This window comes from Chiloscyllium punctatum, chromosome 19 (assembly GCF_047496795.1).
Source record: "Chiloscyllium punctatum isolate Juve2018m chromosome 19, sChiPun1.3, whole genome shotgun sequence".
Classification (NCBI taxonomy): Eukaryota; Metazoa; Chordata; class Chondrichthyes; order Orectolobiformes; family Hemiscylliidae; genus Chiloscyllium; species Chiloscyllium punctatum.
The window spans coordinates 75610634-75625520 of NC_092757.1; the positions used below are offsets into that span (position 1 = coordinate 75610634).

Consider the following 14887-nt stretch of genomic DNA (forward strand, 5'->3'; position numbering starts at 1 on the left):
AAGGGGCCATAAGTTATTCACTTATTTTCTTTAAAGGAAAGTAATATTTTTTCAGAATTGTAGCTGATCACATTTCATTTGTAGTCTACTAAAACCCAACTAAATACTCAATAAAAGTCAGTACGTACCCGCAAAATTAATTTGTATAAGCTTGTGAATCAAACTGTTAAGTATACTGCTATGTACTAATATTTTTCATAAAATAAAATAAATGATTTTCAAAAAATATTTAATGCAGGCTCGGCAAAATTTTCAATGCTAGCTTTACTTTCAATAGACCAGCAAACTAAATACCATTTTCTCAAACAGCTACTTCATATGGACAAATCAAATGCTGCAACACCTCCAGGTCTCTTCCTAATATTACGGAACAGAGCTTTGCATTGTAAAATCACATTGTTCACAGCACGAGCTAAACCAAGTATTAGTTCAAAGTTAAAACATTGTAGCAAAATTATTCAGCTACCTTCATTTTATTCCTAAGGTTTAGATGAATGGAGGAGGATCTTTAAAAGGCTTCCAGGCCCAAACTAAATCAACACTACCACTGCATCTGCTGACGCTGCATCAGTCAGTATCTCTAATGACAGTAGACCAACTACAACAATGCTGTTATGGCATGTTAAAAAGACAAGCACAGGAAAATAAAGTTTTGGTTGCATGTTATCAAATCCTCCTTTCACCAATTCTAAAATCAATCTTCTCTTGAAGAAAGCAATAGTAATGCACAGATTTTAAAATACTGTACATTAACAATTAATGTGATGTGGTTGATAATATGTTTTACTCGGTTCAAATAACTGCACATTTTTATTATTATACAAATCAATATTTGTTGAAGTTGTGTGAAATATATTGAAAAGCGTTTTGTAAGCATCACACCACCCCATCCCTCCAAACATTGATACTTAAGTGTCATTGTTTTTGGATTCATCCAATGATTATGGCAGTAATTGGTATCAAAAAATAACTATTACTTGAAGAAACTTACAGATCGTTCAAGGTTTGCTTCGTGGTCTTGATCTGGATTTTCTGATTTCAGAACAGACACTGATTTTTTCTTTGAAACAGGCTTTTCCTCTTTAACCTAGTTATTTATAGGATGAGGACGCAACATCACAATCCAAAGTTTGAATGATGCATGCAAAAGTGTTTTTACTACAATTCAGCAAAATTCAACACTGGACACTAAAAGTTTAATTTAGTGTTTAAGTAAAAAGAAAACCTTCTCCTTAAATCCCATGAAGATATCAGCTTTCCTCAGGAGAATAAAAATATTCAGTAGATTTAAATGCTACTCTTTCAGTGCAAAGAATTTAAGTATTTTTGCATGTTTATGTCAATCTCATATTTCTAGACAAAAGACTTTGTTTTTGTAATTTGTAGTGTTGTCAAATCTGAATGAAGTTAAATTTCACTAAAATGGTTGCAAGGAAGAAATAAACAATATTTTTCATTCACACAAAGAGTAATCAATCCCTGTAGGTGTCTTACTTCCCCAATGAATGAGCTTCAGCAATAGTTATACTTATAAACTTCACTTTGAAAATATAACTGCAAATAAATAAATAGGTACAACTTATTTCTGTTTGACACATTTAGTGCTAAAACATCATAACTGAAATGTCCATATCTAGAACACATTTTTGTGTAAATTCACAGAAACTGATCACAATGACACGTTGTAATAAGCATGTGAGAGGTCCAGAATTATTCTTTTCACTTCACTGGCAACAATTTAAACCAATTTCTTAGGAAATGCTCATTTGAGGCTATTTCTTACAACTGCAATATCAAAAATTCCTAAAATAAATTGTAAAGTAACACACGGCTTGACTGCAGTGATTGGCATTTGCAATTTGAAAGATTTGAGCTTAAAAATAAACTTTCCTTTTGCTCCCAGAAAGCAAAACGTGATGAGAAAGCCATGCTGCTGTCATGAATTGATAAGTGGTATTATGAAAAGATGCAGTCTAATTCAGAACTGAGGTTTGCCTTGAGCCCAAGTTCTTCCCAGTAACTGAAATTGGTGGGTGCAGATTGGAATGTCCTGGACAATGACCAGACACACGTGCAGTAGATACTGTGGGTACAGAAAAGTGAAAAGCACAAATTACAGTAATCATTTATAGAAAAAGTAAACAGTTATTGCAGTTATTTTAGTCTCCAAGCAAAACTAAACATTCTGTTGTATTACGTTTAAAGTTGTAAAAAGAGCTACAGACAAAATCTTAAGCCAAAATCTGACTGGCTGTAGCTGCCTCAAAAGTATACCTGTAATGAAGAACCACCTTTGGCAATTAGGATAGTAAAATTACAGAGGCAAAGTTTAAAAGTTCATGAACAGAAACAACAAACTGACTAATTTGCCAACGTACAAACTGCTATTATAAAGGGAATGCTAAAATTAGAATGGAAATGGGAAAAATTGATTTTTACAAAATAGAGAGGTTCAATGCTCAGAAGTTTTCCAAATAACTACAGGGAAAATAAATTCAAGCTCTGACTTTTGTAAAAGCTGATCTTTTACAAAGAGAACAACAGCTATCCTTGACTATAATATATCTTTTAAATTAACAGCATACCATCCACTTGTAGCAACTAGAGTTCTTAAAATGGTGGAGCACCTATCCTGAAAATGTTATTATTAGCATAACATTCCAGTTATCTTTCGGTCAAAAAAAGTACCAACAGAAATATGCATCTCATGAATTGATAAGGTGTATGCTCATTTGATTTCCACAGTTAAAACAAACTCTTAAAATAATCTATAGTGATAGATGAACACTTTAAATTAATCATTCCCTTCCACTCCAATTGGTGGTGGATTCCATATGATCAAAGTCATCAAATATATATTACACTATCGGAATTAGCCTTCTACAATCAATTTATTTTCCACAAATTTTCCAGTCTTAATTACATTAATTTATGGAATGAATAATCAGTTTTCCCCAGAAGAGGGAGGGCGGTGTTGACTTCTTAGGGATGGGAAATATCAATGTGTGAAGGAACCTTCTAACTGAAGCGGCTTCCTTTAGATGTACTCTATTACAGTAGGTGATCTGTCCATTCTTTACCACCTGCCTATGCCAGATTCATTGTGACACATGGAGTATATTATTCTGATCAATAGATTTGGCAAAAAACCTAACTTATCTTATTTATTTACATATAGGAGACAAGCTTCCAATTTCCATGCCATCCTGTTACAGACCAGACCAAACCTCCTCAAAGCGACAAGGAGGTAGTCTAGACCCTAACTTTTATTTATGTTAAAAGCAAGTACCAGACATTATGTTCCAGATGTAATTTGATTTATCAAACTATCAGGCTTGAAGCCAAACACACTATTCATACACTACAGTTAAAATATAAATAAAAGAAAATATCAGCTTAACTGTAACTCAATGAATGAACGGTTCCAATATAGTAACATCCTATAAGCACAATCTTGGTAAGGCAAAATCAGTAAAACAGATTGTCTCACATTCAATTCTAGCAGGTAGAAGCTTTTAGCTGCACCAAAGAAAGATGTCACAGCTTTCACAACCTCAACAGCTACTGAAAGCTAAACTAAAAATCCTGGTTCTGTGGGAGCTTGACCCAACCCATCACAGGCTGTTTCTATTGTTCCAACTTTAATTTTAAAAAACCCAAGGCCTCACAATCTGTTTAGTTTATTGACTTGAAGCAGACCACTCTGACACGGTTTCAATTTCTCTTTAGATGTACATAAAAAGGGGACAAATACACCCCTTAAAGCCACAATATTGTCATACCTTCTACTTAATTTATTATGAGACTAAGATTAGGAATGAGTGGGAAGGTGATGGGCTATCTTATTTAGGCCATCACCACCAATAATGCCCCCATTGAGTATATGTAAAATCCAGTCTTGGATCACAAACATTTATATATTTGTAGGCTGTGGGCATTGCTGGCATTTGTTAGCATTTCTAGTTGCCCTATGGAAAGTGACAGCAAAAAGGAGGATTTTTTTTAAAGTGAGTCTTTGAAGCTCTTTCTCGAGAGAATGGAGTCATTGCATACTTTTAAGACACAGATCATGGGCATATTGATTCACATCAATCAAAAATCAATGTCATCAGGGTAAAGAAAGAAAGAATATGGAATTGAGACCACAAAAAGATGAGCCATGATCTTACTGAATGGCAGAGCAGAATGGCAGAATCCTGCTCCTAGAATGGATCATCACAAATTAGCCTTAAAATAGAATTATAAAAGGATTAGAAGCAAGTCCTTTCGTAGAGCCCTTAAGAGCCTGAAAATAGCACTGTATTTACATATCTGAGCAAAACTATACACCAATCTTGCTAAAATCAGAGATGAAGGTTATTTTAGGGGTCACTTTATATTATGCATATAAAAGTGTGGAAAAGTAGGAGTAGGCCATTTGGCTCCTTCAGCCTGCCCCATCATTGAAGATGATCATGGCTGATTTAAAGTCACATTCCCACTTTAATCCTTGACAATCTTTAATTCCCTTGTTATCCATGCCTGCTGTAAAACATTCAAGGATCCCATTTCCATTATCTTTGCAAGTAGTACCAGAGACTGATGACACTTACAGAAAAAAATTGTCTCATCTTTATTAATTAGGCAATCCCTGATTTTTAACAGTGCTGTTAGTTGTAGACCCATCGGAAAAAAAGCCTATCTTTTCCACATGCATTGACAAGACCACATGTTTTCTGTTTCAATCACATGTTGAAGTATAAAAGCATAAGAGGCGAACCTTTTCACAGAAGACAATCTGCTGATAATGTGGTAAACTTTCATTGAACTACTTCCAACACATTTACATCTTTCCATAACTAAGGTGACCAATACCATGCACAATACTTCAATTGTGTTCTCACAGGTAACCTACATAACTGAAGCATAACCTCCCTCTACTTTTATTCAATTTCTCGTTATAAATAATCACATTTTATTCACTTTTCTAACTATTTGCTGTGCCTACATTCTGATCATTTGGTGATTGATGCACTAGGGTACATGGAACCTTCTTTAACGCGAAGCTCTGCAATTTTACATCATTTAGATAATATGCTTTTTCATTCTTCCTGCCAAAATGGACAATTGTACATTTTCTCACATTCCCATATACCAGGTCTTTACTCATTCATCTTTTTAATTTAGTAGCTTATGCCCTTTTCACAACTTATTTTTTTAACCGTTCCTTACATGATCAAAATGATTTGACAATCATAACTTCTGTCCCTTCCCCCATGTAATTTAAAGAAATCAAATAGTTAAGGTCCAAACACAAATTCCTGTAGCATACCACTCATTATATCTTGCCAATCTTTGAGATTTGTGCATACTCTATGTTCCCGTGAGCTAGCCAACCTTCCTCCATGTCAATATATCACTCCTACATGACAAGCTTTTAATAATGACCTTTGATATGGCATTTTATGAAACATCTTCTGAAAATCTAAGGAAGAGTACATCCACCAGTTTTTGAGCATGTGTTACCTCTTCAAAAGAACTCCAATAGATTGGTAAAACATGGTTTTGTGAGGCGGAAATCATGCTGACTGTCTGATTCCTTCTAACCTATCTCAGTGCCCGATTAGAACATCGTGGATGATAGATAACATTTTCCCTCTGACACGGTTAAGCTAACCGGTCAGTACATTCCTACATTCTATTGTCCTCCATTTTTAAATGAACACGTTACACTGGCTATCTTCCAATTTAATGAGATGTTCCCTGAAATAAAGGAGTTTTGGAAGTTAAAGCCAATACATTAACTATCTCACTAACAACGCCTTTGAAGACCCCAAGATAAAATCCATCAGGCCAAAATGCATCAGCCCACAGATCCAATGATTCACTAAGTACTATTACTCCACTGATTGTGATTTTCCTGATTTCCTCTCTCCCTTTTAGTTTTAGATTTATAATTGCTTCTGGGATGTTACTAGTGTCCTCTATAGTGAGACATGCAAGATACTTCTCCAATTCATCAGCCATCTCCTAACTTTCCAACAATACTTGTTAGGCCCACATTCTATGGGATCAACACTTAAACTGAAATTTTTATTGAGGCATTGTTTTTATATTTCTGCCTAGCTTTCTCTCGTACTCTAAATTTCCTCATTTGTATTCATTATTTAGTCCTCCATTGCTGTGTTTTATATTCCATCTAATCTTGTGACCTGCTAAACTTGCCTTGCACAATTATATGCTTTTTATTCTTTTTGATTTGATACTATCTTTCATCCTTCTATGTAATCATTGATGGAAAGTCTTACCTTGGAATTTTCTTTACTCGTTGGAATGCAACTATTCTGTGTTCTGAAACTTCCCTTAAATATCTGCCACTGCATCTCTATTGGCCAAACTTCTAACCTAATTTGCCGTTCACTCTACCTAGTTCTGCTTTCTTGCCCTTTTAACTGCTATTTGTTTGTTTTTAAATAACAATCTGATCAACTCCTCTCCCCTTCATAATGAAGGTAAATTCAATCATATTATAGTTGCTGCTACCTCGGATTACTTTCATTAGAAGATCATTAACATTGTGAGATGAAATAGGATTAAATCTAGTTTAACCTGCTCATTGATTAGTTCCAGAACATGGTATTCAAAGAAACTACCTGGAAATATTTTAAGGTTCTCATATATGTTACTTTAGCTCATCTGATTGCGACATGCAAATTAAAAATCACCATCCCTTTCTGACAAGCTTTTACCATTTAAAACTTTATGCCATCAAACAGCATGGTTAGGGGGCATGTACTCTCACTTTCACATGGAATTTCATAGAGTCATAGAGGTGTACAGCATGGAAACAGACACTTCGGTCCAACCAGTCCATGCTGATCAGATATCCCACATGCCAGCACCTGGCCCATATCCCTCCAAACCCTTCCTATTCATATACCCATCCAAATGCCTTTTAAATGTTGCAATTGTACCAGCCTCCACTACTTCTTCTGGCAGCTCATTCCATACACATACCACCCTCTGTGTGAAAAAATTGCCCCTTAGGTCTCTTTTATATCTTTCCCCTCTCACAAGAAACATATGCCCTCTAGTTCTGGACTCTCCGACCCCTGGGAAAAGACTTTATCTATTTATCCTATCCATGCTCCTCATAATTTTGTAAACTTCTATAATGTCACCCCTCCACCTCAGACGCTCCAGGGAAAACAGCGCCAGCTTGTTCAGCCTCTCCCTATAGCTCAAATCCTTCAAACCTGGCAACATCCATGTAAGTCGTTTCTGAGTCCTTTCAAGTTTCACAATATCTTTCCGATAGGAAGGAAACCAGAACTGCATGCAATATTCCAACAGTGGCCCAACCAATGTCCTGTACAGCTGCAACATGACCTCCCAACTCCTGTACTCAATACTCTGACCAATAAAAGAAAGCATACCAAACGCCTTCTTCACAATCCTATGCTGTACATGCTGATTTGGAGAAAGGCCAATTTTGACAGTATCAGGCAAGAACTTTCAAAAGCTGATTGGAGGCAGATGTTCGCAGGTAAAAGAGACAGCTGGAAAATGGGACACCTTCAGAAATGAGATGACAAGAAGCCAGAGAAAATATATTCCTGTCAGGGTGAAAGGGAAGGCTGGTAGGTATAGGGAATGCTGGATGACTAAAGAAAGAGGGTTTGGTTAAGAAAAAGAAGGAAGCATATGTCAGGTATAGATAGGATAGATCGACCGAATCCTTAGAAGAGTGTAAAGGAAGTAGGAGTATACTTAAGAGGGAAATCAGGAGGGCAAAAAGGGGACATGAAATAGCGTTGGCAAATAGAATTAAGGAGAATCCAAAGGGTTTTTACAAATATATAAAGGACAAAAAAGGGTAACTAGGGAGAGAATAGGGCCCCTCAAAGATCAGCAAGGCGGCCTTTGTGTAGAGCCACAAAAAAAAATGGGGGAGATACTAAATGAATATTATGCATCAGTATTTACTGTGGAAAAGGATATGGAAGATATAGACTGGAGGGAAATAGATGGTGACATCTTGCAAAATGTCCAGATTACAGAGGAGGAAGTGCTGGATGTCTTGAAACGGTTAAAAGTTGGATAAATCCCCAGGACCTGATCAGGTGCACCCGAGAACTCTGTGGGAAGCTAGAGAAGTGATTGCTGGGCCTCTTGCTGAGATATTTGTGTCATCAATAGTCACAGGTGAGGTGCCAGAAGACTGGAGGTTGGCAAACATGGTGCCACTGTTTAAGAAGGGCAGTAAAGACAAGCCAGGGAACTATAGACCAGTGAGCCTGACCTCAGTGGTAGGCACGTTGTTGGAGGGAATCCTGAGGGACAGGATGTTCATGTATTTGGAAAGGCAAGGACTGATTAGGGATAGTCAACATGGCTTTGTGCTTGGGAAATCATGTCTCACAAACTTGATTGAGTTATTTGAAGTAACAAAGAAGCTTGATGAGGACAGAGCAATGGATGTGATCTATATGGACTTCAGTAAGGCGTTCGACAAGGTTCCCCATGGGAGACTGATTAGCAAGGTTAGATCTCATGGAATACAGGGAGAACTAGTCATTTGGATACAGAACTGGCTCAAAAGGTAAAAGACAGAGGGTGGTGGTGGAGGGTTGTTTTTCAGACTAGAGACCTGTGATCAGTGGAGTGCCACAAGGATCGGTGCTGGGTTCTCTACATTTTGTCATTTACATAAATGATTTGGATGCGAGCATAAGAGGTACAGTTAGTAATTTTGCAGATGACACCAAAATAGGAGGTGTAGTGGACAGCGAAGAAGGTTACCTCAGATTACAACAGGATCTTGACCAGATAAGCCAATGGGCTGAGAAGTGGCAGATGGAGTTTAATTCAGATAAATGCGAGGTGCTGCATTTTGGGAAAGCAAATCTTAGCAGGACTTATACACTTAATGGTAAGGTCCTAGGAAGTGCTGCTGAACAAAGAGACCTTGGAGTGCAGGTTCATAGCTCCTTGAAAGTGAGGTCGCAGGTAGATAGGATAGTGAAGACGGCGTTTGGTATGCTTTCCTTTATTGGTCAGAGTGTTGAGTACAGGACTTGGGAGGTCACGTTGTGGCTGTACAGGACGTTGGTTAGGCCACTGTTGGAATAGTGTGTGCATTTCTGGCCTCCTTCCTATCGGAAAGATGTTGTGAAACTTGAAAGGGTTCAGAAAAGATTTACATGGATGTAGCCAGGGTTGAAGGATTTGAGCTATAGGGAGAGGCTGAACAAGCTGGGGCTGTTTTCCCTGGAGCGTTGGAGGCTGAGGGGTGACCTTATAGAGGTTTACAAAATTATGAGGGGCAGGGATAGGGTAAATAGGCAAAGTCTTTTCCCTGGGACTGGGGAGTCCAGAACTAGAGGGCATAGGTTTAGGGTGAGAGGGAAAAGATATAAAAGGGACCCAAGGGTCAACTTTTTCACGCAGAGGGTGGTGCGTGCATGGAATGAGCTGCCTGAGGAAGTGGTGGAGGCTGGTACAATTGCAACATTTAAGAGGCATTTGGATGGGTGTATGAATAGGAAGGGTTTGGAGGGATATGGGCCGGGTGCTGGTAGGTGGGACTAGATTAGGTTGGGATATCTGGTCAGCGTGGACAGGTTGGACCGAAGGGTCTGTTTCCATGCTGTACATCTCTATGACTCTAAATTTGTTTCTCAATTTCCCTTTGACTATTAAGGGGTCTATAATACAATCCCAATCAGGTGATCAACCCTTTCTTATTTCTCAGTTCCACCCAAATAACTTCCCTGGATGTATTTCCAGGAATATTTTCCCTCAGCATGTCTGTAATGCTATCCCTTATCAAAAACGTCACTCCCCCTCCTCTCTTGCCTCCCTTTCTATCCTTCTGTAGCATTTGTATCCTGGAATATTAAGCTGCCAGTCCTGCCCATCCCTGAGCTATGTCTCTGTAATTGCTATGATATTCCAGTCCCATGTTCCTAACCATGCCCTGAATTCATCTGCCTTCCCTGTTAGGCCCCTTGCATTGAAATAAATGCAGTTTAATTTATTAGTGCTACCTGTCCCTGCCTATCCTGACTGTTTGACTCGCTTCAGTTCTCAACTGTACCAGTCTCAGATTGATCACCTTCCTCACTATCTCCTTGGGTCCTGTGTCCATTTCCACCCCTCCCCTTTACTAGTTTAAATCCTCTCGAGCAGCTCTAGCAAATCTCCCGGTCAGTATATTAGTCCCCTTTCAATTTAGGTGCAAACCGTCCTTCTTGTACAGGTCACTTCTACCCCAAAAAAGAGATCCCAGTGGTCCAAAAACGTCAATCTTTCTCCCAAACACCAGCTCCTCAGCCATGCATTCATCTGCTCTATTCTCCTATTCCTGCCCTCACTAGCTCGTAGCACCGGGAGTAATCCAGATATTACTACTCTCGAGGACCTCCTTTTTAAGTTCCTGTCTAACTCTTTGTAATCTCCCTTCAGAATCTCAGCCTTTTCCTTTCCTATGTCATTGGTTCCAATGTGGACAATGACCTCTTGCTGGCCCCTCCCCTGTGAGAACATTCTGCACCCTCTGAGGCATTCTTGATTCTGGCACCAGGGAAGCAACACACCATTCTGATTTTTCACTGCTGGCCACAGAAACATCTGTCTGTACCTCCGACTACAGAGTCCCCTAACACAATTGATCTCTTGGAACCCGATGTACCCCTCATTGCATTACAGCCAGTCTCAATACCAGAAACTTGGCTGTTCATGCTACGTTCCCCTGGGAATCCATCATCCCTACATTATCCAAAACAGCATACTTGTTTGACATCAGTATAGCCACAGAAGGCTCCTGCACTACCTCTCTTACCTTTCCTGGAGTTAACCCAGCTATGTGACTGTATTGGAGACTTTCCCCCCTTTCCTATAACTGCCATCACATACTGTTGCTATTGCAAATTACTCATTGCTTCTAACGGTCTGTTCAACCAATCCATTTGATCTGATAAGATTCGCAACCAACAGCATTTATTGCAGATATAATCCGCAGTAACCCCTAAACTCACTTTAAACTCCCACATCTGACAAGAAGCGCATTTCACTCTACTAAAAGCCATCTTTGCTCTTTCACAATGTACAGACCCAGAAAATAATACCATCCTATTCCTTTACAAAACACTGCCCCAGTTTAAATTAATAGTTATAGCTTATATTTTAAGTTTAATCAAGAGACATATCTCAAAAAACAATCAAGAAAGAACACATTCTACTCACTACTGCAGACTCTCTGTAGGTCACACTTAAAAACAATACACTTTACCTGCTTCTGTGCTGTAAACTTCACCCATACAGTTCCTCCAAGATCAGTTGTGACTTTCACTGTTAATTTTCCCAGACGCACTCCGATGTCCAGCAATACATGAATTCAAACAGCAAATGCAATAACTGTGCAGATTCACTGTTGTGTCAGTTTCTTTCTTTCTCTCTCCCTCCTGTACTGACCTCACCATGTGCTTCCTTTGTCTGTTCTTCTCCCTTTTAAAACTGCTGTTGTTTCCCCCCCCCCAAAGTTCCAAAACAATGCAACAGCATATAAAACAGTAATACAAGGAAATCACCGCAAACACCTGAAATGCCTCAAATAAAAGGAGCAGCTGTTACAGCCAGAACTTTTTCCCATCCTCCATCTTGGATTACCCAGAATCCTTACTCACGCCGATATCATTTTATATCTCTTCCCAAAGCCATTTCTACATTCAATGATTTCTGAACATAGTTCATCCCTCTCCATTGCTTTAATAGCATCATTAATTAACAATGCTGCATTTTCACCTTTGCCTCAAACTTCAGAGTTTTGTGAGAATATGACCAAGAACACAGATGACAGTAGTGTGGTAGATGTTGTCTCCATGGAGTTTAGCAAGGCCTTTGACAAGGTTCTGCGTGAAAAACTTGTTAGTAAAGTCAGATCACGTGGGATTCAGGGACACCTTACTAATTGGATACAAAAATTGGTTTGACAACAGAGACAGTTGTGAGGGAGGGTTGTTTTTCAGTCTGCAGGCCTGTGACCAGCGGTGTTCCACAGGATTGGTGCTGGCTCCACTGTTATTTGTCATTTATACAAACCATTTGAATGGGAATATAGGAAGTATGATTAGCACTTTTGCAAATGACACTAAAATTGGTGGTATAGTAGATAGTGAAGAAATTTAACTAAGATTACAAAAGGATCTCAATGAATTGGGCTAATGGACTGAGGGATGGCAGATGGAATTTAATTTAGATAAATGCAAAGTTTTGCTTTTTGGTAAGCTGAACAAGGGCTTATATAGTTAATAATAGGGCCCTGGGGAATGTTGTCAAACAGAGAGACCTAGGAGTTCAAGTACATAGCTCCTTGAAAGTTGCATCACAGGAGGACAACATAGGACATAGTTACAGGGCAGTACAAGCCCAACAATCCTCAACATTGCGCTAACCTATGAAACCAATCTCAAGCCCATCTCAGCTACACTGTTCCATTATCATCCAAAGTTCCACAGTTCCATGCTTATCCAAAGACCATTTAAATGCCCTTAATGATGGATTCCACTACTGTTGCAGGAAGGGCATTCCATACCCTTACTACTCTGAGTAAAGACCTTATCTCTGACATCTGTCCTATAGCTTTAAATTGAAGGGTGATAGATATTTCCCCTCTTGCTAGCCATCACCGTCTGAAGAAAAAGGCTCTCACTGTCCACCCTCTGATCATCTTCTATGTCTCTATTAAATCACCTTTTAACTTTCTTCTCTCTAACGAAAAGAGTCCCAAGTCCCTCAGCTTTTCATCATAAGACCTTCCCTCCATACCAGGCAATATCCTGGTAAATCTGCTCTGCACCCTTTCCAATGCTTCCACACGTCCTTCCTATAATGCGGTGACCAGAACTGTATGCAATACGTGCAGCCGCACCAGAGTTTTGTACATCTGCAACATGACCGCACGGCTCTGAAACTCAATCCCTCTACCAATAAATGCTACTATAGCGTAGGCTTTCTTAACAAGTCTATCAACCTGGGTGGCAACTTTCAAGTATCTAGGCACACTGACACAGATCTTTCTGCTCATCCACACTACAAGAATCTTACGATTTACTCAGTACTCTGCATTCCTGTTACTCCTTCCAAAATGAATCACCACACACTTTTCTGCATTAAACTCCATTTGTCACCTCTCAACCCAGCTCTGCAGCTTATTTATGTCCCTCTATAACCTGCAACATCCTTCCACACTGTCCACAACTCCACCAACTTTTAGTGTCATCCGCAAATTTACTAACCCATCCTTCTGTGTCCTCATCCCGGTCATTTTTTAAAATATGACAAAAAGCAGTGGCCCCAGAACAGATCCTTGTGGTCCACCACTAGTAACTGAACGTCAGGATGAACATTTCCTACCAACCACCACCCTCTGTCTTCTTTCAGCTAGCCAATTTCAGATCCAAACTGTTAAATCACCCTCAATCCCATGCCTCCATATTTTCTGCAATAGCCTACCTTGGGGAACCTTATCAAACGCTTTATTGAAATTCACATATACCACTACAACCGCTTTACCCTCATCCACCTGTTTGGTCACCTTCTCGAAGAACTCAATAAGGTTTGTGAGGCACGACCTACCATTCACAATACCATGTTGATTATCCCTAATCAAATTATTCCTTTCTATATGATTATAAGTCATATCTATCTCTTATAATCCTTCCCAACACTTTACCCACAATCGAACGAAGGCTCACTGTCTATAATTACCAGGGTTGTCTCTACTCCCCTTCTTGAACAAGGGGACAAACATTTGCTATCTTCCAGTCGTCTTCTCGCACTACTCCTATAGACAATGACAACATAAAGATCAAAGCCAAAGGCTCTGCAATCTCCTCCCTAGTGTCCCAGAGAATCCTAGGATAACTTCAATCTGGCCAAAAGGGACTTATCTATTTTCACACTTTCCAGAATTGCTAACACCTCCTCCTTATGAACCTCAATCCTGTCTAGTCTAATAGCCTGTATCTCAGTATGCTCCTCGACAACATTGTCTTTTTCCTGTGTGATACTGATGAAAAATATTTATTAGTGCCTCTCCAATCTCCTCAGACTCCACTCACAACTTCCCACTACTGTCCTTGACTGGCCCTAATATTACTCAAGTCATTCTTTCATTCCTGACATAACTACAGAAAGCTTTAGGGTTTTCCTTGATGCTACCTGCCAAAGACTTCTCATGTGCCCTCCTGGCTCTCCTTAGCTCTCTCTTTAGGTCTTTCCTGGCTAACTTGTAACTCTCAATCACCCAAAATGAGCCTTCACGTCTCATCTTTACATCAGCTTCCTTCCGCCTCTTGACAAGAGATTCAACTTCTTTAGTAAACCACAATTCCTTCGATTGACCATTTCCTCCCTGTCCAACAGGTACATACTTATCAAGGACACGCAGTAGCAAAAGCTCTACATTTCAATTGTGCCCATCCCCTGCAGTTTCCTATGCATTGTAAATCTTGCCTAATCGCATCGTAATTGCTTTCCTCCAGTTGTAACTCTTGTCCTGTAGCGTTTCCAGTCAATATTTGGAAAGTTAAAGTCCCTCATATCAACTGCCCTGTTACTTTCAATTCTATCTAGAGTAATCTTTGCAATCCTTTCCTCTACATCTCTGGAACTATTTGAAAGCCTATAGAATACTCCCAACAAGGTGACCTCTCCTTTCCTATTTCTAACCTCAGCCCGTACAGTAGATGAGTCCTCAAACATACTTTCTGGCACCATAATACTGGCCTTGACTAACAAAGGTACACCTCCCCGTCTTTTACCTTACTGAAACAGCTAAACCCGGAAACTGCAGCAGCCATTTCCGTCCCTTCTCTATCCATGTCTCCGAAATGGCCACAACATC

General features: G+C 39.3%; 1 protein-coding gene across 19 annotated transcripts in view; it reads right to left on the minus strand.

Annotated features, from left to right (window-relative positions):
* myo18ab (myosin XVIIIA b) overlaps positions 1-14887 on the minus strand; it is a 289512-nt gene that overhangs the window by 186302 nt on the left and 88323 nt on the right. For 2 of the 19 annotated variants that reach the window (XM_072589712.1, XM_072589708.1), the window contains exons 2-3: positions 1890-2083; positions 992-1086 (exon numbers count right to left, since the gene is read on the minus strand). The exons of the other annotated variants lie outside the window; for them this stretch is intronic. In XM_072589712.1, coding sequence (XP_072445813.1) covers positions 992-1086; positions 1890-1929 — 135 coding nt within the window. In that variant the 5' untranslated portion in view covers positions 1930-2083. The remainder of the gene's footprint in view (positions 1-991; positions 1087-1889; positions 2084-14887) is intronic. 19 annotated transcript variants of the gene reach the window in all.